Genomic DNA, 23,115 nt, shown 5'->3' with positions numbered 1-23,115 from the left:
AAGTATTTATTGAACAGATACTACTTTTTATACAATTATATACATTTTCTGTTTTCATGATAATTTTTAATAGTATAAACAGGTGTAAAACGTTTTAAAATATTTATACTAATTGTATTTGAGTGCTGTTCTTATTTGCTTTGATGATACATCAAGAATGTCATGACTAGTTACAGTTACATGTTGATTTAATCCTCTTCCAAATCTTATCACTATGTTAGCAAACTGGAATTTTGATGGTCTTTTAGTGTAAAGTCACTAAAAACTGTACAAAATGTGGATCTACATTTTCAATAAAATGATACAATCCCCCTTTTGCCAAGTTATCTCTGCTGGAAGCTAATTTAGCGAAGCAATGAAAGAGAGCATGTGGCAATCGTCTGGACCCATCTATACATTTTTTGTAAACTGCATCAGCTGACACTGAACACTTTTGCTCTGCAGTGGTGTCTGCATACTTTACATCATACATCATGAATGAGGGATAATTCTGTCGGCACACCTATACCATGTGTTGGGAGTTGGGAGAGTCACCTGAAACAGCTGCTCGTTTAGCCGCAGGATCAGCTTCAGCATTTCCTGTTGAAGTGGGATCAGAAGCGTCAGTGTGAGCATCACATTTCATAACACAGACGTTTTAGGGAGCAGTATGGCTTCTAGCAAGTCGGCCACAAGGCAGTGTTAAGAGGTGCTGACATTTCCAGATGATGTCAGAAAACTTCTGTGTTTCCACAGGCCACCAGCGAGAGTTTGTGGACATTTCAACGGTTTTGCCGGCAGCGAGTTTACAGGCTTCTTTAAGTTTCTGTGCTCAGAATTACAACTCCATCCCCGTCGTCAAAATTATTATGTTTGACATCCTTGTAAGAAATAACCGTGATGATGAAACTCTCAAATGTCTTTAAGTATTTATTGAACAGACTTTTAGAATAACTCAACTGAATGGACAGAGCTTTCACAGATGGTTCAGAGGTCCAACCAAGAGAAGGTTTAACAGAATATATATATATGCTCTCGCAGCCCCCTTCTGCAGAGGCATCCTGGTCAAGGTACAAGCCTTGGAATTTGTATCCATGAAAGAAGGAAGAGGGTGAGTTTATAGTGACATCTTATAGCAAGTCAGATATGAAATCCAGATGATAAGATAACATGTATTATTTGAGTTTGGCGGTATCTTGGGCCTTGTCTGCATATGATTAGGGTTAAGCGATACAAGTTCTATCACAAGAACAACATGACACATTTCCACAGCAATGACAGGATAATCCCACATGTGGGAATGCGCTTGTTTGATCAAGGCAAAGCCAAAGCACAACAGGAAATGTTTTTGGAACTGAGAGTTACTGTTTGTGTATTAATGTTTTAAAACGTTATATGTCAGTACTTTCTCACGAGCTTGTCCTGTACGCATAGGATACAGAAGGAGCTCTGGCTATCAGTTACTGTACCAGCACGCCCTCTCGCGACAATAAACGAGAACTGACCGACGACGACTGGTCACCAGTTACCATCGAAACCACAATACACACCACGCCAATGCGACATGCATCACGCCAAACAGCAAAAGTAGGTTAACGTGCTAGCGTACAAATAGTTGCCAGCTTTATTACCAAAATGGCTCATATGAAAACATATCGCACCAACGTGAGGATCGGAAACTGGAACGAGGACCTGTACTTAGAAGAGGTTTGTTCAAAGTAAAGCTCTCAACTTTCAGCCGGAAAAGCCTTCGTTTGGTTACACAACATGTCCTCACGGGGCCATGGTGTTGTTTAATTAAGGCTAGTTTTTTACCTTCGTGTGCAGCCGTTGTTTGTAGCCGCCTGGTGTGTCGTAACGCGCGCGTGCGTGCGTGCGCGCGCGTGTGTTTGTGTGGATGCAAGTTTATAGAAACCGGGGAATCACCCTCAACACTGTGGATGGTCACATGCTTTTTGTCCCGTCAAGCCAAGCCTCCGTCACATTGGTTCTTAAATAATTCTTATATAAAAACAAATAAAAAGGCTTGATAATACATAACATAAAACACGTGAGGAATACGAGGAATTGACCAATTCCTTTAGTCTGGTTTGTGTTGTTAAATGGCAGGTTTCTAATTACACAGACACAATAGATACCCAGGGTAAGAGATAAGACCTTGGGGGCATAAAGAACAAACAAAGATGGAAGAACACTGCATTTATCATACTGCCAATATAAGGGGCTTAGAACAAGAAATATGCCTGAAACTTGACCTAATGATGATACAATGATATTTTTAATATCCCTTTAATGATCCAGTGACCCCCTTTTATATTATTTTTTATAACTGCCTGACTGTATCATAAATATTCTTTATTGGCTTGTTCCAACTCTTCATTGAGAATAGAAACAAATATCAAAGGCAGCTTTATTGGCCGAGTTTTCGTGCACATTGAAGGAATTTGACATTCAAGAGAATTTGCATATCTCACTGAAATAGAGATAACACTTTGTCAACCATGCTGTAAAGCAAATTTCTCTACTTTGGAACGACTAAAGGATGATCTTTTTTTCTCTTAACAACTGAGGACAAGGACAGAAAAGACATAAAAGCGGGTTAGACCAATAATTGCTTGTCAGGAGACCTGTCTGCATGACATAGTTTGGACCCATGTTAACTGCAGCATCCGCTGACCTGTGTGCCGAGTAGGCAAAACTAGACAAGCTATCTTGTCTTTATCCTTCTCTTCTGTCTATGAAAGAGCTGACACACATCCTCTTCAAATCACCTAAACGCAGGTGCAGTGGGAGGGGTGAGCAGGTCCAGATAGTTTGATACCGTAGTCAGAGCAGGCGAAGAGCTGCAGTATAACACATTCAGTCCTTTCAGGCTCTTCCATACTGATGAAGGGTCGGAGTAGCTCCTCTTTGCTACATTGATCTCCTTTGTCAGTGTGTTTCTGGCCTGGCTCTACAGTAGTCTGTCTCCACTACTGAAGGCCTCCTCCTTGGTATGACGTTTAAGTCGGCACAACATTTCCTTACAAAACACATTGTAAGATAATTTGATTCATCCATGTCTGTAGCTGCAGCCTCAAGGACACTACAATCAGTGCAGTCAGAGCAGACCTGTAACTGCAGCTTTAGTGCTTTTATTCACAGTCTTTTCCAGCGGCTGAGCCGATTTTAGTGAGTACAAGATGAACCGTAGTCATCTGAGTCCCAAAGCCGCTCGTGGAACAGAGCAATAGGAGTCCCTGAATGAAGTGTAGCAGGGGTCCAGTGTGTTATTATTCTTGGTGGGACACTTGATATGCCATCTGTAATTGTATGTGTTAATGTTTTTCCAGGAAGCAGAAAAAGACTATCTGGAGAAAAAAGAGAGGGGGGAGCTTGTTAGTCAGAAAGTAGACTTGCTCAGAGAGAACATTTTGAGACCGGTAAAAATATATGAAGCAAATTAATAACACAATAAATAACAATAATATAACAATGCTGACGGGCATGGCGATAAAAATGATAATTATAATGGTGTTTGTTTACGTGTGTAGGTGAATCTTACTATGACAAATGATGGAAAAGTGCACTTTGGGGATGTTGTGATGCTGGTGAACACGGGAGGAGAACAGAGGGAGTGCAGTGCAGTGAGCATCAACGCTGACATCAACGATTTAAGGATGATTCCTTCGCCTGGCATTCAAGCCCCATGTTCAGTCAGTGCAGGAAGAGGTATTCAGGCCTGCGTCCGCACAGCGTTCATCATTACCAGGTACACGCACCAACACACTTAAAACTGTGTCAACAAACGCCCCAACACTCATGGCAATAACACTCCCAGATGTAAACCTGTAATGCTGCTTGTGTGACGACAGTGTTGATGGCAGTCCTGAAGGGTCGACCCTGCATTTTGAGCAAAGTTTTGCTCTGAAAACAACGTGTGGCTTTGCCAGTGGTGTAAGTGAACTAAGACTCATACACACACAAACATATGCACATACGCAATTAAGTATTTTACACAAAGACTGGCAGCTATATGAAAGAGGCATCCCGGTGATTTGACACATGGAGTTTGTCTCTCACAAGAAGTATTCCGCAGCCATTAAAAACAGTTGTGTAACATCCTCTGTTGCCCTGAGGGGAGCTTTTTAAAGTTTAGGAAAATAGCCCATTATTATGAAACCTGTTATTGCGGATCAACTTTATCTCTGTTGAACTTGGAGGCTATGTTTTAATAATTTAGTTTATTGTATTATGTGTTCTCTTTTTTTGTTTTCTATAGAGTGCTCATGTAAATAAGGTGGTATGGTTATGTTACATAGCGACTTTTAGACAAAAATTGCAACGACAAATTATGCCTCTCTGTCTGTCTGTCGAGAGTAATAAACAATAACTAACTAACTTTGTGTTCACACATTTCTCTTCCTTTCCCTCCACAGCTTTACCTTACAAGTGACATGAAAAGTTTTCAAAAGGTAAATCAATTTTTAAGAAGAATTATTTATTGAAGACCATCGAGTACATTACACTGAACAACCACTATCTTTGGACATTGTAGCGATGTTGTAGCAATGCATAGTGTATAAAAATACAATGAGCAATACTATTGTTGTTAGTATTATTATTATCATATTTTATGTTATTTATCATAGCAATACTATTATCATATGTTATCATATTTATCATAGCAATCCCATTGTCATATTTTTGTGCAATACTGTTATATCTTTTATATTTTGTGCCTTATTTTTTATTTATTTATTTTCTAGCGTAAGTTTATCGTAATTCTGTCTTAGGAGGGCCGAGTAAAATAAGCTTTCATTGTTTAGAATAACTGTCTGTTATCTGTGCATTTATGACAGTGAAAACATCTTGAATCTTGAATTTGTGATGAGAAGTTTAAGAAATCTGAGTTGTAAAAAGCTTACGTGCATAAAATGCAAAATGCAGCAGTTTTTTTTTTTTTTTTTCACTGGATTGTCTTCTAATGTCAGTTTCATATTATTGTGACTTAATTTATAGCATGCAAAGAAGTCCCGGCTACAAGAAGTAAACTTGAATGACATCAGTTCTTTTATGTCATGGTGGAAGATCATCTACTTTGACCCCCAGGAGAGGCTTGAATATGAAGGTCAGCCTGTTCCAGTAAGTATTAAACGAGTCTACATGGTTAACTATTACACCTGTTTCAACATTGGTATTTTGTATTTTGTAAAGTCTGTAGCTAAACTGTAGCTTTCCGTATGTGAATGTTTTTTTACAGGCGAATGCGAACGTGCTGATCATACACTGCAAGACAAACCAGGCTCTTGCTGTTCTGGGAAATCATATCCTTTGGTATTTTATTTTTACATTTTCATTCTTAAAGTAACCCAAACTATATGTGATAATGTTAAATGCGATAGAAAGGCTTTCAACTTGATGTCTGATGTCAATTTGGAGGTCCACTAAAGAATTGGCAGAAATAATATCTAAATAATACGTGACATCCTAAAAAGTGATACCAGAGCAAGAAAATTGCAACGTGCATAGTCAGCTGACTGTAGGTAAAAGCAAACAGCCGGTTAGGCCTCTTGTTTTTACAATAACATGAAAAACTGTAGCTCGAGACAAATCCGCTTTCTTAATCCAAACTAAATATTTGATATATCTTAATAAAAAAAAATCAGTCCTCTCAAATTGTAACGAAAACACAGCACAAAGATTCACTCTGGTCAAGTTGCAGTCAGCTTTTCACAACTACTCAAAGGAAAAGGACCTCCAATATGGCAGTTAAAAGTCATGTCACAATGCCTGCTTTGTGTGTAACAGTTGTGTCTCTGCAGGACCACATATGACAAAGAGTATGAGCTGACGGCTCACACCTTCCTGGACTCGCACAGAGCCGAGGAGGACAACAATCACTGGATACTGTGCACCTCTGACTCTGCAGGGAAAGGACTCGTAAATCTCACCCACCCACAGTCAGTGGCCGACAACGAGGAGCTCACACAGACAAACCCTGATATCTAAATCCATCGTAACACAATTCACAGTAACTTGCAGTAACAAGTACAAATACGGCAGTTCGATAACACATCGCTAAACGCTTTTAAAATAAAGGTTGTTTTTGTTTTGTTTGGGTCAATGATTTTCTTTCTTCTTTCAAAGAGATTCCAGGATGAACTTCAACCAGGACGTTAAGGTCATTTGAGACACATTAGCCAGCCCAGCCGACAGGAGGCTTTGTGGAAAGAAACATTTGATATGTTTCCTCAAACAACACCTCTATTGTTTTGGTTGGGCAGTAGCAGAAGAAATGGATTGTTATATTCGACCGTTGGATGATTTGGGTCCATTTCACATGCATTTGAATGTTTTTTGGAGACATTGTAGGTATAAATGTCATGCCTTGAGTTCATATGAGAGGCGTTTCAGTAAAGTAGTATCTAATAGCGTCCAATCTAATGTATTATAAAGTACAGGCTCTGTAATGATGAAATGTGCAATTACTTACAAAAAAACAACATCTTAAGAGTACTCATCGACTTGATGCAGCCCTTTTTACCTTTTTAGTGTGTTAAAAAGCATATACAAAATATTCTTAAATGCAGTAAAGTAAAGACGAACGTATGAAAGAAACACACTGCACATTCCCGCAAAACATGGTTGATTCTTCCTGCTTATGGTCCCTTTGCGCTTGACCTCAATAGTTACTCCATACAGCTGCACAATATAGCCGCTATACTGTGCAGATTGTGTCACCTTCCTGGCATCACGTGTCTGCATCCCGTAAACACTGAACATTTTCTCAGATGTGGGGCTTAATAATTCCGTAATTCCACGTGGTGATAAAGTGTGTCACAGGTTCAATAATGATTATAAAACTATAAAAGCTATCTCAAGAATAGATAACGCTGTCATTTATTACGGCCTATCATCCGGGCTGCGTTCAAGTAATGAAATACACGCGGATTTGCAACGATTACGAACCAGCTGTTTCGTTTAAGCGCAACGTTTCACGACAGCGTTTCAATTCACGTGTGTCATGATTACGCTTTCGATCCGGAGGGAACCAGCTCACCGCAATGTAAAGGAGACGCCAACAGCACCGCCGACACGCCGCCACATCAAATATCATACGTTGTGTAACGTTTGGGCCGCGCTGAACGCCTCCCCCGTTTCAGATGGAGATAGCCGAGGCTTCAACAATAGCGAACCTCGGGCTGAGCAGCAGATGCGCTGAGAACAGGACGCCGGCACCACGCACAGGTAACGTTACTTTCCAGGCAGCACATGGCGGCTGAGGCCGTTTAGCATGCGTGCTTCATTATGCTGTGTCTGCAGCTTAAACATACACACGTCGTGGCAATTGTTTAATTGAAATATTAGATTCATTCAACTCATTTGGTCTGCGTGCGTGCGTGCGTGTGTTTTTCTAGCCCACGGTAAACGTGCACGAACGTTACCGGGATGTAGTCTGCAGTTCTCATTTCAGTATGACTCAGAATAAGCGCATCTATTTGAACCCGTTCATATCTGATAACACTGATAATGCACAACTATTATCACATCTCTATGTGTATGAGGAGGAGGAGGAGAAATGGTCATCAACTCGACATCTCCATGGTCCTTTCATCGGTAATGTAATGCAATGGCGGTTTTTTGAGATAGACGGGTGACGTTAATGTTACACATTATATAAAACAAAAACATGTATTATAGTTCTTATAAATACAGTTGATAGATATATTATCAGTGAAGGCTTTCTCGAGGTTAGTGATTGTTCTCGGTTGACTTATTAAAGGTAATGTGTGGTCTAACGTTGTCATGTTCCAGAGTACGGAGGTATTTGACGTTATACCTGTACAGTCCCAGCGTATTGAGGGGGAACTACACTGATACAACGTTACGTTTCACAGAGACATGCACTTTTAAATACACTAATGTACATTTAACAGTTACAGTTGCATTGCAAGTGTTACTTACAAAACACACGATTAGCTTATAAACTATAATATTTTACTGGAGATGAAACCATCTCAAGTAGGTAAAACAGCTCCTCCTCTGCTGCTTGTTAATACAACAGTAGGCTATTATCCAACATTTTAATATCCTGAAAACCACACTTCTGCCTGCATCATGTATACTTTTACTCATTATTAATTCATATTAATATTATGAGAAAAAAAATGCAGTCCACTGATGTGTTTTTATAGTATGAGTAGTTTACAATATTCAGATTCACATAATTTATCTTTTGTTAAACATTTTCAGAAAATAGGGAAGGGACTTGAAGAGATGGAGAGCTCCTCTTGTTGGGACGGCAGATTGCAGCCAACCACCAGGTGTGGTTTGGGTCACACCTGCTAACTTACCTTTAGCATGCACTGCTAGGAAGCCTGTGTGATTTCTTCAGCCACAATGAAGCTAGCTTTCACAGCAGCAGTATCTTTTGGCTGTAGCTTTTGTGAATATGTTCTGCTGCAGTCTGCCTTTTAATTCTTGGACAATTTATGTTTTTCTTGGAGGCTAAATTTAATGCAACTGGCTCCGCGTTTGGTGTCAAAACGCCGACGTGAATTGTATTCTTACCGGTTTGTCTCCTTAAGGCATTAACATGTATTCACTTTCCCATCTTCTTTAAATGGCCTTCCCTCTGCATCAATCTTTCTCTTCTCACACATTGTGATTTTTTGTTGATCTTTTTCAACTTAATCACTTGTCTTCAGTTATACAGCGAAATGGAAACACTGCTTTCTCACAGTAGGATGCTGTTATTCGTGGGGTCACAAAATCAATATGCATCGTGGGAGATGGAGTCTATGGGTACTGTACACTGTAAAGCAGCATATACTTTAATTTTAAGACGATCGTATGCCTTTCAAGTTGTCGCGGGCCACATACAATTACATGGCAGGCTGGATTTGGACTGCAGGCCTTGAGTTTGATCTACACTGTGTTTAGAGCGTAGAGCTCTAAGTTGTTTAGTCCGCACCGGGTCACCCGATGGTCAGTCTCCCCGCTAAAGATGAATCCAAGGAGGGTGGTGTCATCCGCAACTTTCTAGAGCTTAATGAAATGATCACCTAACCAATATCTACTGACAAACAAATTATGCAATCAATGGTATCAATGTTAAGATGATCTGTGTTGGAAGTAAAACATATTTACTCTTAATCAGCTACTGTTTCACTTTTATATTTAGAATCATATAGTGTGTTTATTAATCATATGAACTATTGTTGTAATGTAATGAAATACAATACAAACAATGTTAAGATTACGTTTCCTGTGACTTGTCATAGGGTCCCTGTTAAATTTACACACAAACTTGATAGTCATTAGACTATCAATATTTGTATGTCACTGTTTCGGGAACACAAAGACATTTGTTGTCTTGTGACTCTGGCCGAGGCAAACCACTCTTTGGGACGACGGAGGAAAAAGTTCACTATAAGGCTGAAGACGCCATGAGGGCTTTTGTTAATGATTGTTTATGAGTATTTAAGAGGTAGTCCTTTGAGAGATCGTTGAGCCGACTTGGATATCCAATTAGTAAAGTAACACGTATCTCTGTCTCTGCTCCTTTCTTGCAACAAAATAAATGTCCCGATTAATATATTTTACCACCAGGTGTCGAGCAAATTCTAAATTTTTTCCTTTTTGGCAACCAGAAAGACCAATGTCTGCCAAAATCATTAACAAACTACAACACATGGAATACATCCCTGCCAAACTACACTACTTTGCTAATCAACTGAACAATACAATGTGGGAGAAAGAAGCAGTTATTTTTGTTAACTATATTCTCTATACAAATTCCAGGTGAAGAACCTGACATCAGGGTCCCTGGGGACTATTTAGGAGTTACTTGAGATCTCCACAAAACGAAACCAGCGTTGCAATCCTCCTCTTTCTGCCTCTGTGCCAATTTGCATGAGGGGCGGAGTCGTGTTTTCCATTTGTCTGTTGTGTTCTGAGACTTCATGGGCTCAGGAGAAATGGCAGAGGTTATCATGTTGGATTAGTTAACGGCAGGTGCATTATCTGCATGACAGCAGAGAACGTGTGCACTACTTCCTCTTGGGCCACCCACAACCTTTCGTGAGCCCTTTTCACAGCCGTGATGTGGCTTGTTCAGTCAGGATTACGAGCAGATGTGCATATTTAGATAATGCCATGGTTCTTTGTCGGTCTCAAGTAGCAGCTTATCAAGTGAGCGACTGTAGAAATCTTTTGAAAATTGGTCACATCACTCTGGCATGAGTCTTGTCATGCTGTGCTCAATGATGGGCTTGTTTAATTCCTTCTGTCAGTAGTACACCGTTCTGTTCAACGTGTTCCTCAAGTCACTGACAGTTGTTTGGCATTCAAGAGGAGGTCATAGGGTCAGTAATTGTACCGAGTGATGGGGCCCTTGCAGAGCGTATCCACAGCCTGTCAAGTTCAAGTTGAGACTTAGTTTGTATAAAATGATGAATCTTTATGTGTCTCTTCCTGGAGATGGCTAAAGACAATAGTACAAACACACCACATTGTTGACCGTTGATCACCTAACTTCTTTGCTGTTTCTATGTTCGTATTGTGTTTTATATGTTGTGTTGTGTAACCAGACAATCATGGCAGTGAACGTCCCCGGACTCGTGACCGTGGTGGTTTTTTATATTGTCATCCTGGGAATTGGGATCTGGGCATCTCGAAAATCAAAGAAAGTGGAGAAGACATGTGCCGGCACTAAAAGCGAAGTTGCCATTGTTGGTGGCCGCAACATCAATGTCCTGGTCGGGGTTTTCACCATGACAGGTAGAGCTTTTACTTAGTTGTACTTGATGTACTCATTGTCTGTGCTCTATTCCCCCCTTCACCGTGCTGCAGTCTTTGCTTGACTATTTTTTTTGCTGTTGTTTTAGCAACATGGGTTGGAGGAGGTTACATCTTGGGAACTGCTGAGGCTGTTTATTCCCCTTCTCGAGGTTTAATCTGGGCCATGGGGCCTCCTGCCTATGTTATCAATTTTCTTTTGGGTAAGTAGCTGAAACAGATGAAGCCTCTATTTCTTAACACATATCAGATAAAGAGGTTCCAAGACATTGTCTGACATTTGAACAAGGCTGTTTTCTTGGTTTGTTTAAGAGGCTGAAAAATGTTTAAGTGAGGCTAAAAACACCGGGTACTTACTACCTATGGCTTTTCACTGATGCATTGGACTAGATGCAGTGGCATCGAGTGACCGACCCAAAGTCTGCCAATCAGTATATGGATAATTCATTAGCCATGTTGGTTGACTTTGTGGAACCAACATGGCTGATAAATAATCCAATGTGAAGCAGCAGACACTAGAAAAGGTATAAGAAGTACTAGCCAGGGAAGGGCACACATAGATACTTATATAGTGCAAATGGCCCAAATGTCCAGCTGGCAGATTATATTATGCAACAGCATTATTTTTCCCACCTTGGCTCATTCATGCACCTCACAGCAGTTTGTTGGTCTTTCTGGGCCTTCAGGCAGACAATCACATGTACGTGTTCACACTAACAGACAATTTAAATAAGGTTCTACTTCATCTAACCTGCGTGTTTGTAGATTGTGGGAAAGACACGGGCGTTTTCCATCCAGTCAGATCCAAACCCACGACTTTCTTGCCGTGAGGTGCACAGACATGTAGCATTTAAGTGGAAAGGGGATCTGGAGACATTTACGCCGATACCTAACTCGCAAAAGAAAATGAGTTTCCAGTGGCCATGGTGCCATCTAAAATGAGACAGAGGGAGAAAACCAGACACTGTTCTAATTTTGAGGAATTTTGCAGTTCTAACTGAAGACTTGACTGAAATGATTCATCATTTGTTGCTGATGTTTCTCCATTGTTTATTTTAAATGACTAATTGACGAATTGATCATTTTTCTTTTAATATTTTTAATGACAAAAAAAAAACAATTCAAGTTCTATTTCACTTCAACAGTTGTTTTTTCTCCACTTCTTAAGGAGGGTTGTTTTTTGCCAAACAGATGAGGTCAAAGCGATACGTGACCATGTTGGATCCCTTTCAACATCGCTATGGCAACATATTCACTGCAACACTGCTGCTTCCTGCTTTGGTCAGTGATATTTTGTGGGTTGCCTGCATCCTTGCTGCTCTGGGTAAGCAAACTTAACGCTATGATTCTGCCATAATCCTTCTTCACATTGCATGTATTGCATTTCCGATTGAATGTTCTGTATTACTTCCAGGAGGAACAATGAGCGTAATCCTCGGGCTGTCGTCCGCAATCTCCATCATTATCTCGGCAGCCGTCTCCATTGTCTACACATTTTTAGGTGGTCTCTACTCGGTGGCATATACAGATATCATCCAGCTCTCCTTCGTCTTCGTCAGCCTGGTGAGAAACAGAGAAATACAGAGAAAATGTAATAAAACAGCAAGTGACAGAAATGAGAGAAGAGAGAGCGAGGAGGATGGAGGAAAGGCAACAGAGATAATGAGACTTAATCCTCTGAACCCTAAACATTTATCTAAAGTCTATGGAAACAGTAAGCATGGCTAGAAGTAGAGATAACTCAAAATTGTTCTCTGAGCTGTATACAACGACCTAAATTCCATTAAAAAAAGGAATTTATTTGAAAATTTATTTCACTTGAAAACATAGGAATTTACATCTATTCACCATTTTTCCAACTGCCCACCGGGTTTACCAACACTGGAAAAAGCTATGCATATTATTTGCATTTATACAAGCTCTTATTTTAACCTCTTCTCTCCTCTCCTCTCTGTGTTCTGCCGTTTTCATACATGTGTTCAAGGACCATCGGAGAGATGAAGATCCAACATTCATGTCTATCTTTACAGCTTCTGGCTATGATGAAATTGAGCAGCGGGTTTTGGGGTTCAGAGTGAATACATTCAAGTTAAAGAATGTTAAGAAATGTAAGTGTTTTTTTTAACAGCTGTTTCTTTCTGTTTCAGTGGATCTGTATTCCTTTTTTGATACTCAGTCCTGCAGTTACTAACATCTCGCCCACAGTCCACTTCAACCAAACACTTGGAAACTCATGGATTGGAGAGTTGAAGCTGGAAGATGCAGGAAAATGGGCAGATGAGATGCTGTTATTGGTTAGATTTCAAATTGTATTTTGTCTCACTGTGTGTGATTGCAGTGGAGTTAGGGGATTGAGGTGACACATCCATAGATGTATGATTGCACACATGCAACGACAGGAAATTTTCAAGCGTCAACCTCTGATGCTGAGAAAAGCAGTTCCCTCAAAAGGCCGCCACATGGGTCATTGCTCCAAAAGTGAGTCAATCCCCACAGAGCCCTGTGTTAAAATAACTAAGTTTACATCAAAACTAAGCATGTTTACGGCCTGGTACCAAAAGGGTTTTTTTCCCAACTGTAGGGGTGTACTTTTTTTTTAATCCATCACCCAATTAAATTATCTTACAATTTGAATTTAGGCCCCTTTTTAAGTGTTAGGAAGTGTCGTCAATGCCAAGATGAAGCTCTCCGGCCATTTTAAGCTGCAAAATGGCTCTTAAGACATCTTTGGGGGGCAACATGCCAGATGTTTATGTTGTATACAATCCATGAATATGCTGTATCTCTATTGTTGGCTTCCAATACATCTGTGAAAACCTGTAATTCATCATTGAAGATGTTCCCAAAAGAAAATTTTGAATGTACCAAAATTTCAAAATATTAATGTTTTCTGTTCGTGTTAGTTATTTGAACAAAATTGTCATCATTCGCTCATATGATCTATGATCACGACCCATGCCTGTTTGTTTGATGTCTTCGTGTGTCAGCGGATAAATTACAGATCTCATCAGGGTACAAGGCAACACCAGATACTTTGACTTGTCATAGCAGGAAAAGGCCATGTGCAACTAATAATATCAAAATGGCTCTCTTCTATTCCAGTGTCCTCTGACAATGTGAGTGCTTTTCCTAATGTGAAGTGCCACAATGTCTTCTTTGATAAAAAGTTAATTGAAAACGCACTTTAGTTTCAAGTTCAAGATACCTGGAGCCATTGTAGCTATTTACATTGTGCTAAATAGACTTAGAATCAAGGCTTAGAAACATAATTTAAGGCCACAATCATACATCCATCCATCTGTTCATTTACAAAGCTTGTGCTTTCTGTGCCTGCATATTTTAGGCTTTAGGGGGACTGGCCTATCAAGCTTTATACCAGAGGATCCTCTCTGCAGCCTCCTCCACTCAGGCTCAGGTTACTTGTTTTGCTGCTGCTGGGACAGTTTTTATTATGGGAATCCCCTCAGTTATCATTGGAGCAGTGGCTGTCTCTGCAGGTATACATGAATGTTAACACTCGGTATTTTACATTTTTTTATTTTACGTCAGACAACATGATCAGTTAGGTCCCCACTACCATGGCAAATGGCACAGGATGACTTGTACACTAACGGTCAAAAGATTGGAGACACCCGTAACAAAAGCTTGATCCATGATCGCCTTGATCCTGTTAACAAACCACTGTACAACGGCTGAACCAGAATGACTACTGAAATTACAGAAAGAGAGAAAAAATCCCCCTAAGCAACAGTCAAATAAGAATAGAAGGAATCACCAGTCGTTGGAAAAATGAACTGGATTAAAAAGTGCAGATTTGAAAAAAGAATAAATTCCTGTTTCTAGTGTCAAGTGTCGCAGTATTGCAATTTGATCAATTGATATTAGATAGACAAAATATGGACAAACAAATCACAGTGTTAAACTATTTAATCCCACCACTTAGTAGACTGCATAGGGCCCAAAATATTTACAGCCCAAATGCACCTTTGAGTTTCAAGAATGAACTTGGGTCGTTTATGGAAATTAGAAAAACAAAGGGTATTTGGGGGGTTAATATTTGCAACAGTATTCTCCCCTGGCATGAAACACTGTGGGGACTTTGACTAAACATATGTTTTATTCAAGTAATTATTCTTTTTTTTTGGGGGGGGGGGGGTGAGGAACTGTTGCAAATGTAAATAACACATTTAGTGTCTGAATTATACTCTTTTTGTCTCTATAATAGTAATTATTGAAGGAAAGCAAAAACAAAAACATACGAGGAGTGTCCAAACTTTTGACTGGTACTGTATGTGTGTGAAAAAAATCTGCATATCATGCTAATTACAGTGGGACATTTGACTTCTTTCAAATAGTTTGCCTCCTTCTACCCAATGCTTAAATACATTTTGATGCCATTACCATAATCTCAAAAGCTTCTTTGCCTGCGATTATTTTTTTCCTCTCGACCCTGACTGTCTCTTTCTCTACCACTATGTCTTCCTCTCCTGTTCTCTAAGACTGGAACCAGACAGCGTACGGTCTACCTCCTCCTTTTGAACGAGGGGAGGCCGGGAAGATCCTGCCACTGGCGCTACAGTACCTCACACCCACCTGGTTGTCAGTGTTAGGCATTGGTGCTGTGGCGGCAGCAGTTATGTCCTCCATGGACTCTGTGCTGCTGTCCTCCGCATCCATGTTTACACAAAACATATACAAGGCGACTTTGAGGAAGCAGGTGTGTGCATGTGTGTTTGTCTGTGTGGGTTTGGTTGAGCATAATGCAAAGTAATTGCATTTTTATTGTCCCTCCCCTCTGTGTTCTTGCAGGCCTCAGAGTGGGAGCTGCAGCTGGTGCTCCGTGTTAGCGTGCTGCTGGTGGGCCTGGCTGGAACAGGCTTGGCCTTTGGTGATGACAGCGTGTTTGCCCTCTGGATGGTAAGCGGGGACCTCCTCTACTGCGTGGTCCTCCCGCAGCTCGTATGCGTGCTGCACTTCGGCCGTGCTAATAGCTACGGTGCTATCTTTGGCTATTTAGTAGGACTGCTGCTGCGGGGTCTGAGCGGGGAGCCCCTGCTTGGGATCCCTCCTCTCATCCTGTACCCCAGCTGGAGGGAGGTGAACGGAGTTATCGTACAGTACTTCCCCTATAGGACTCTTGCCATGCTCTCCTCTGTGATATCTCTTATTTCAGTGTCTTGGCTGGTGGAGCTAGGCTTCCGTCACAAACTAATTCCTCAGTCCTGGGATTTACTGGGGGTGTTTGACGAGAAAAAAGGGGCAGAGAGGGAGCGAGTACCTGTTCCTTGTGAGGAAAAGAACTTTGTCCTTAATACAAAACTCTAGGCTTAACTTAAGTACATCAGCCAAAGTATACTCAAACCTCTTTTTATGCAAATTCCTACAAACCTTCTTCTCTGCACATTTCTTACATGTACTGTATATTATGTGTGTTTAATACTGAATCATGTGCTTTATATGCACCAAACTGACCAGCAGTATGTGGAGAGTGATTCAGGAAGACATTGGTGTGTGCTGAGTGTCTTTTTTCAACAGAAGTGGATGAAGGCCACATATGATGACCTCAAGATTCTGATCTTAATGTCAGAAGTTTAATTTTACCCACATTGTCCTAATCCTCTTTAAATTAAGCTTTTTCCTCAATTGTTTATCACTGGTTACACAACATTTGTGTAGTTTCCTTATTATGTCTCCTCCACTCAAACCTTTCAGTAAAGTAAGGTTAACCCAGGTGGTATTTATGGTATCAATGTAATCATTGTTGTACTTTCCAAGGGGTTCTGTCTCTCTGCATTCATCAAGCACTGAGGTGGACAAAGCAATCCCATTTGTGATGCAATACTTGAGACGCTGAGGTTGAGTATTCCTCACAAACAAAAGAATCTAGCAGCAAGTGCCTGCTTATTGAAGTATTTTCCATTATTTTATGTTTTAAAAAGTTTAATTATTAAAGGCCATCAAAATAGAGAATTTTAACTGCTATTTTTTAGATGTGTTGTGATTGCAAGTACATAAAAAGAAACGTATCTCTTCATTATCTTTGAATCTGATTAAGTGTGAGAGAGAGAGAGAGAGAGAGAGAGAGAGAGAGAGAGAGAGAGAGAGAGAGAGAGAGAGAGAGAGAGAGAGAGAGAGAGAGAGAGAGAGAGAGAGAGAGAGAGAGAGAGAGAGAGAGAGAGAGAGAGAGAGAGAGAGAGAGAGAGAATCACAAGTTACTTGCTCTAAGTTTTACACATGATATGATAGAGTGACGCATCTTTTGCTACATCACCTTTAAATGATAGAGGACCGTTTGTCACCTGCAGCGTTAAATTACACCCCCGAAAGGTATTTGCCTTTTTGCCTCTATAGCACATTTTTTAAATTGATGTTCCAGTGATATTTGACATTTGCTCCAACTGTATTACAGCTGCAATGCCACCTCTGTGTCAACAGAGGGCAGCACCTAAACACTGAAAGGACCTACCCAGAGTGAATCACACAGACGGTGCTAACCAAAACAAACTTCCGTGTCACTCAACTACGGTGGCTTGTGCTACTTTTACATCCAATTCAATCGAGGAGAGATCGAGTTTCTAATTTACCTAACCACTCACTTCATCTCAACAACATATCAGAAGACTTTCCAACACAGGCTCTCAGTTTTATGACTTTATATAAATAAAAGTAATACCTAACCTGAAACTAAAGTTAATGTAATTTTCACAACATCAATCCTGACTCAAGTGGAGCATATTCCCTCCTGTCACACTTTACTTACCTTTTGCACAAAGTATTTATCAGATTTAGTAATTAAGCTTCAAAAGCATTATATTTAATTATTTGGTAACAGTACTCAGCTATTTTAGTATTTTTGGATCTTATTTTCTGGTTATATTTTGAAACCGTGGCAATACGAGAAACACACACACACTTTAATATTTCGTTACATGTATTGGTATTTCCCAATATAGAGAATACGGTTAGGGATGTCTATTTACCAAGGGATTTCCTTTTAATACTGGAATATATATTATGAGAATGTAATAATGACAATGCCCCTTTATTTCGCCGTTTTAAGTATTAAAAGCGCGTTATAAAAAATAAAAAAAAAAAACATACGAAAAAACACGGGAAAATGATACAATCCATAAAATACATTCAGGTGCGTTCAAAAGTAACATGAGACAATGTTGCAGTCCATAAATCAAAAACTGATGTTATGAACTAAATAAAATAAAATAAAAAAAATCCCGATATTGACTTCCTCATTGTCTCCAATGGCACTACAGGCGTTTCAAACACCCATCGCTCGCCGTAGTGCTGCATGTCAGTGGGATGAATGAACGACAAAGTGGATCCAGGCCGCATACTCGTGGGATCCATGTCGGGTTTTTAAACTGACGGGCGCGTAAACAGACGGCCTCGCTCCAATGCACGAAATAGACTTTAAATCTCCCTCTTGGTTGTAAAACAATGACTGATCGTGGGACTGGATTAACTTAATAGTCCTTTGATTCTTGGAGTAAACATGATTATATTAACATAATATTATAATGTATCTCTCTGGTGAACCTTATAGATTACTTCCCACTTTCATACTGGAAAAGTCCTAATCTAAGTGATGTAAAAATAAATTGACTTCATATACCCAGCCGTATTTAATTTAATGGCTATTAATGATTTGTAACACGACACATTTTCAGTTTCAAAAGCAATGTAAAAGGCAAGGCAAGTTCATTTGTATAGCTCATTTCAACGACAAGGCGATTCAAAGTGCTCCACATAAAACCATTAAATGCAGATTTAAAAACAGTTAAGAAAACATTAAAACCGTCAAGAAAAAAAAAAAAAAAAGAATAAAGTTGCAGTGCGGTTTAAGAAATAAAAGGCAGTAGTGAGAGGCAGCAGTTGAGTCTGGTTCAATTAAAGGCAATCTCAAACAGAAAAGTCTTCAATCTGGATTTAAAGGAGCTGAGGCTCTCAGCAGACCTGCAGCTTTCAGGGACCTTGTCCCAGATATGTGGAGCAGAAAAGCTAAACGCTGCCTCTCCGTGTTTAGTTCTGACTCTTGGGACAGAAAGTAGACCAGACCCAAACGACCTGAGGGGTCGGGATGGTTCATAAGGTAGCAGCAGATCACAAACGTATTTAGGCCCTAAACCATAAAGTGCTTTATAAACCAGCAGCAGGATTTTAAAGTAAAGTCTTTGTTTGACAGGAAGCCAGCGCAAAGGGCCCACTCTTCCATATTTTGTGCAAGGAGTCAAAATAGAGATAGGCGCTGACCTTGCTGTTTATAAACTGTAACAATTGTTTCAAAAAAAAAAAGAAATTCAACAATCAATGCTGATTATTAAACCAGAACCACGCTGGCTGTAAAGTTGATTCCCGAGAGAACCACCAACAATATTTCACTCCTGGAACAATTAAAAAACCTGCTGTAATAGTTTATTGTGTTGAAGGATTCACTCACCCTTTTTGCCTCTTTGCCTTTTGTAATGTCATTGTAACTGCATTACATATCATAACATATTGTCATATAAAGTGCTTCTTTACAAATGTAACTCATTTCAAGCCTTTTTTTTTCTTGCTGACGGTGACCGTGCAATTGAGCTCATTTGAAAGATGTATGCGGACAGCAAATCAAGTAAAACTTGTATTGCGAACAATGTCATCACTTCTCTGAGAGACACAAGATTATCCAGTCAGCAGTGAACGACCTTGAATGAAATTCATTTCAGATGGTCTGGATATGTTGATGCATTTCCCAACAATGTTATGTTTTCCAACAAATTTCGCAAGACATAACATCTTCCAATATTTGACTGAGACAGATACATTAGTCCTATCAAGCAAAGATTCTGAATTGTCAACAAGTAGACAGTTTTGTAAGACCAGGGGCAGATTAATTAGCTACAGTGGCTGCTACGCTCACATCTCTCACACCACAGTATACAGCATTCATGTGTTGGAATATTAATAATGCACGGGTTTGCTGGGTATCAGTGGTGCTACAATGAAATATAAACTGAAAGACCCCCACAAGATCTCAATAAGAAAATACATGAGCCACCTTAAAAAGTCTCCCCAAACGTGATTGTGTTGCCTCAACCCGACAGCTGTCTAGTTGCATGCACATGCATTACTTTGAATTACATGTATCTGCTGAAATATTAAAGTGATGAAGCGGATACATTAATGCGTCATTAATCGTAATCCAATAAATCCATGTATTATGTGCATTATTTTGAAAGGATTCTACTCTGCAAAATGAGTATGAATATGTTGATGCACACATTTAATACAGAAATGTGAATGCATTACTTTTAATTATAACGTGGCATGTATACACGGTGGCGTCATTTTTTTTTTCTCTCCCAGAATTACAAAGATCAGAGTTACTTCTTATATGCACCCAGGTGAGGTCGTGCGGTATTTCGGTATTTATAAGTGGGATTCGGGAATCCCCGAGTGTGACTCCAGTCCTGGTCTTCCGGGCTGCTCCCGGCCACCTTATCCGTAGCACTATGTGTCTCTGTGTGAGAGAAGCCGACTCTTGTTTACAGCAGAGATTCCACGGAGGAGCGGAGACCCACAGACTGCGTTAACCGAGAGCAAACCATAGGATTTCAGCCTCTGGATATACACGCAACGGGGAGTTTCTGTTTTTCCATCTTTTATGAGGACAAAGACAAAACACGAAACACTCGTAAAGGGTAACTCCTTCTGGACACATTCTCCCTTCCCACCCGAGCCGAGGTCGTCTCGCTTGGAGAGCTGGAGACCCATTCTCTTGCGTGGCACAAGTCTGGTGTTTTCTTTCAGCTGCAAATCCCGACTGACGGCAGAGATAAGTCCGACCCGAGGAGCCGGACAATTGGGTTAAAAAGCGACTTCTCATCGAGGGCCAGTACTGTGTGTGGATTAGGAGCCTGTGCTGGTTGAATGGCATAACCAAAATAAGCACACACAAAAAAAGGTTTTTCATTCATTTTTCCACCTCGCAGCCACCACCCCTGTGGATCTATTTGGACGTGTTTTCTGCCCCATTTCTCCCCTCATACGCAATCACGGGGGATCCTTGTTCGCGACACTGGCGTTAATTTATTATGGTGGAAAAGGCTCCCGATAATAACGTTTAGTCTGCTATTTTTTATATTGTTGTTACCAGGCCTGATCGCACTGTACGCGCACTGCTGTTTTCAAGAGATGGAGACTGAAGATGGGGATTACCATCATTTATCCAGTAAAATCACTGGCTTGTGTGCCATACCAGCCGACGTCAAAGTATCCTGTGATTGGCAAAAATAGCAGACTGTTTTAGTACATTTTTTCTTCTTCAGAGGAATATCTTGTTCTAGTGATTTTGTACACATTTATTTATATTTTCTGGAGTAAATACTGGAAGCCACGCATTTGCAGGCTACCATAGAGTAGCCCTTTTGGGCTATAGACATTTGTTTCCCCCTCTTTTTCAGATCTATTTTTTTTCGTAGCTGATTTGTGCAATTATTCACTATTTTACTCCAATTATATCCCTGCCATTTTTTTTTTTGGAGTGGCGAATAATGTTAAAGAACATGATATCGGACTCGCGGATGGGTAGCCCGACCTTGTTTTGGGGTCTGATGCTCTCTGTCTCTACTATCTGCATCTGGTCCACACATGGAGAGAGTAAGTCTTTTTTTATTCTAATATTGTATTAAAGTTTATTGGTTACACAGGGGTTGACCTCAATAGAGAATGTGCTTTTTGTGTCTCAGTTTAACCTCTTGTATTGCAGTATTTTACTGACTGGGATGAATAATGGTTAAACTGTATTTATTAAAACGAAAATAAGGGGAACACCTTCTCATCTTTCCTTTTTTTTATACACACCAGATTTCTTATATACTCTATACAGCAAACCTGATGAGCAAATAGCTTTACGACCTGTGCTTTTTTTACTTTCATATTAGCTGAGGACCATGTGGTACAGCTGCCCGTCAGTAGGTGAACACATCCAAGCAACATCTGCTTAATGTGCGCAATATCGCCTCATTTGACGAAGCGGGTTTGTTTATTCAGAAACGGGTATATATAGATATAGACACACGTCGCCGTAATCTTCACGCTCGACAGCCGGAGAGCAGAGGATGAATCTAGGGACCTGAGCTGAAGGTTACTACGACCATGTGGCCATTTTGCATTTCGTGGTGTGGCGTCGCTGCGCATGAAACCCCTATATCACAACACACACCGTCGCTTCTTAAGCCACATGACGAAAACAACAACAACAACATGCAAACAAGATATAAAAAATGCTTACTTATGCCGACTATGTTCATCAACAGTCCCCGTGATGAAGTGAAGATGTTCTCAGTAAGCTTTAGGCAACTACTCTGTAACGCTATGCATGTGGCGGTGAATAATGCAAGCCTTCACATAAGCAGCGCCTGCAGCAGGCGCGTCTCCTCCAGTCCAGCGTCATGTGTCCACACTGATGACAGATGAAACACGCATTTTTGTGCAAGAAAAACTTGAAATTGGAGTCTTTCGTATAATGCAGAGACTCTTCTTGTAGGAGGTGCATTTATTTATATTCCAATGTCACAGGTTTTTGTTTTCTTTATTATGATTTCAGTTTGATTGCTTTTAGGTACTCCACCAAACAATAACAGACTTGCACTGATTATTTCGCATACCCTCACATGAAGTACTTTCTGTTGAGTCATTCTAAATGTCCTGAGCTTCTATTTCAGTTCCCTTGCTGTGATTGTAAGGTTTTGTTTTGATGGTTTAAAGTGTAGAATGTGCTCATCAATGCTTCAGCGAGTACGTTGTACATTTCACGTCTATTCTAAAGCAATCTTATTAATTATATCTAGCAAAGGATCAAGGGTGCTTTTTTGTCAATGCTTGGGAATTAACGAGGTTATATCGACAGCCATCTGAAAAGAAATCCTATAACTACTTAGTGATGATGTACACTATTAGGCTTTTCAGTTGAATCTATATAAATACCACGTTGGGCAAAGCTAATGTCATACTAATCTGTCTTTAAAAAAGCTGAGGCCAAAACTAACTATCATTTTAGAAATGATTTAACCAATTTTGGTATAACTTCTGTCCATAGTAAAGAACATGTTTAGACTACTTCCACTTTAAAACGTTATCAAAGTCATGTTCCTTTTGAAGTAAGAGAGGTTTACGTGTTTATTTCAATTTTAAAGTCATGTGACTGCCGCTCAGTAAACATCAAGACCCTTCCAGTTGCACCATTCCACCTTGAGCAAAGAGATTGTGTGTCTGCTTAACTTGGGTGGCATGGCATGCTATGATGCTTTGTTTTTGCGTGTGTCTGTGTGTTAAGGGGAATTGCGTCACTTCCGT

At 40.1% G+C, this 23,115-nt stretch overlaps 3 protein-coding genes across 6 annotated transcripts in view; all 3 read left to right on the top strand.

Annotated features, from left to right (window-relative positions):
- Positions 1-1,517: 1,517 nt before the first annotated feature.
- cfap161 (cilia and flagella associated protein 161) lies at positions 1,518-6,073 on the top strand. Of its 2 annotated transcripts, XM_068603493.1 has the most exons (8): positions 1,518-1,686; positions 3,312-3,401; positions 3,513-3,730; positions 3,834-3,915; positions 4,398-4,433; positions 4,981-5,103; positions 5,222-5,295; positions 5,784-6,073. In XM_068603493.1, the coding sequence occupies exons 1-8, from the start codon at positions 1,615-1,617 to the stop codon at positions 5,968-5,970; spliced, it is 882 nt and encodes a 293-aa protein (XP_068459594.1). In that variant the 5' UTR covers positions 1,518-1,614; the 3' UTR covers positions 5,971-6,073. The 2 variants fall into 2 exon arrangements, with proteins under 2 accessions (XP_068459594.1, XP_068459596.1); XM_068603495.1 differs by lacking the exon at positions 3,312-3,401.
- Positions 6,074-7,133: 1,060 nt separating this feature from the next.
- Positions 7,134-16,870, top strand: LOC137804343 (high-affinity choline transporter 1-like). 3 transcript variants are annotated; one of them, XM_068603522.1, is made up of 9 exons: positions 7,134-7,209; positions 10,554-10,743; positions 10,851-10,964; positions 11,930-12,085; positions 12,176-12,324; positions 12,909-13,055; positions 14,105-14,258; positions 15,261-15,478; positions 15,571-16,870. In XM_068603522.1, the coding sequence occupies exons 2-9, from the start codon at positions 10,560-10,562 to the stop codon at positions 16,084-16,086; spliced, it is 1,638 nt and encodes a 545-aa protein (XP_068459623.1). In that variant the 5' UTR covers positions 7,134-7,209; positions 10,554-10,559; the 3' UTR covers positions 16,087-16,870. The 3 variants fall into 3 exon arrangements, with proteins under 3 accessions (XP_068459623.1, XP_068459625.1, XP_068459626.1); XM_068603524.1 differs by lacking the exon at positions 7,134-7,209 and having other exon boundaries at positions 9,828-10,743; XM_068603525.1 differs by lacking the exon at positions 7,134-7,209 and having other exon boundaries at positions 10,728-10,743; positions 11,953-12,085.
- Positions 16,871-20,313: 3,443 nt separating this feature from the next.
- The window catches only part of igf1ra (insulin-like growth factor 1a receptor), a 68,457-nt gene continuing 65,655 nt past the window's right edge, over positions 20,314-23,115 (top strand). Inside the window, exon 1 of the mRNA XM_068603521.1 lies at positions 20,314-21,417. Coding sequence (XP_068459622.1) covers positions 21,312-21,417 — 106 coding nt within the window. The 5' untranslated portion in view covers positions 20,314-21,311. The remainder of the gene's footprint in view (positions 21,418-23,115) is intronic.

Source organism: Clinocottus analis, unplaced genomic scaffold, assembly GCF_023055335.1.
Source record: "Clinocottus analis isolate CAN_PGR_092001 unplaced genomic scaffold, fCliAna1.0.p SCAF_6, whole genome shotgun sequence".
Taxonomy (NCBI): Eukaryota; Metazoa; Chordata; class Actinopteri; order Perciformes; family Cottidae; genus Clinocottus; species Clinocottus analis.
Note: the sequence above shows the minus strand (reverse complement) of the source record. Positions and strands in the feature narration are given on the sequence as shown.

What these genes read in the sequence shown, in the direction of transcription:
- LOC137804343 (XM_068603522.1), top strand. Translation starts at nt 10,560, where the DNA reads ATGGCAGTGAACGTCCCCGGACTCGTGACCGTGGTGGTTTTTTATATT. An exon ending in CGGGGTTTTCACCATGACAG is followed by an intron (nt 10,744 to 10,850) that starts GTAGAGCTTTTA and finishes CTGTTGTTTTAG; the next exon opens with CAACATGGGTTGGAGGAGGT. An exon ending in CTGCATCCTTGCTGCTCTGG is followed by an intron (nt 12,086 to 12,175) that starts GTAAGCAAACTT and finishes TATTACTTCCAG; the next exon opens with GAGGAACAATGAGCGTAATC.
- cfap161 (XM_068603493.1), top strand. Translation starts at nt 1,615, where the DNA reads ATGGCTCATATGAAAACATATCGCACCAACGTGAGGATCGGAAACTGG. An exon ending in GAGAGAACATTTTGAGACCG is followed by an intron (nt 3,402 to 3,512) that starts GTAAAAATATAT and finishes TTACGTGTGTAG; the next exon opens with GTGAATCTTACTATGACAAA. An exon ending in ATGAAGGTCAGCCTGTTCCA is followed by an intron (nt 5,104 to 5,221) that starts GTAAGTATTAAA and finishes GTTTTTTTACAG; the next exon opens with GCGAATGCGAACGTGCTGAT.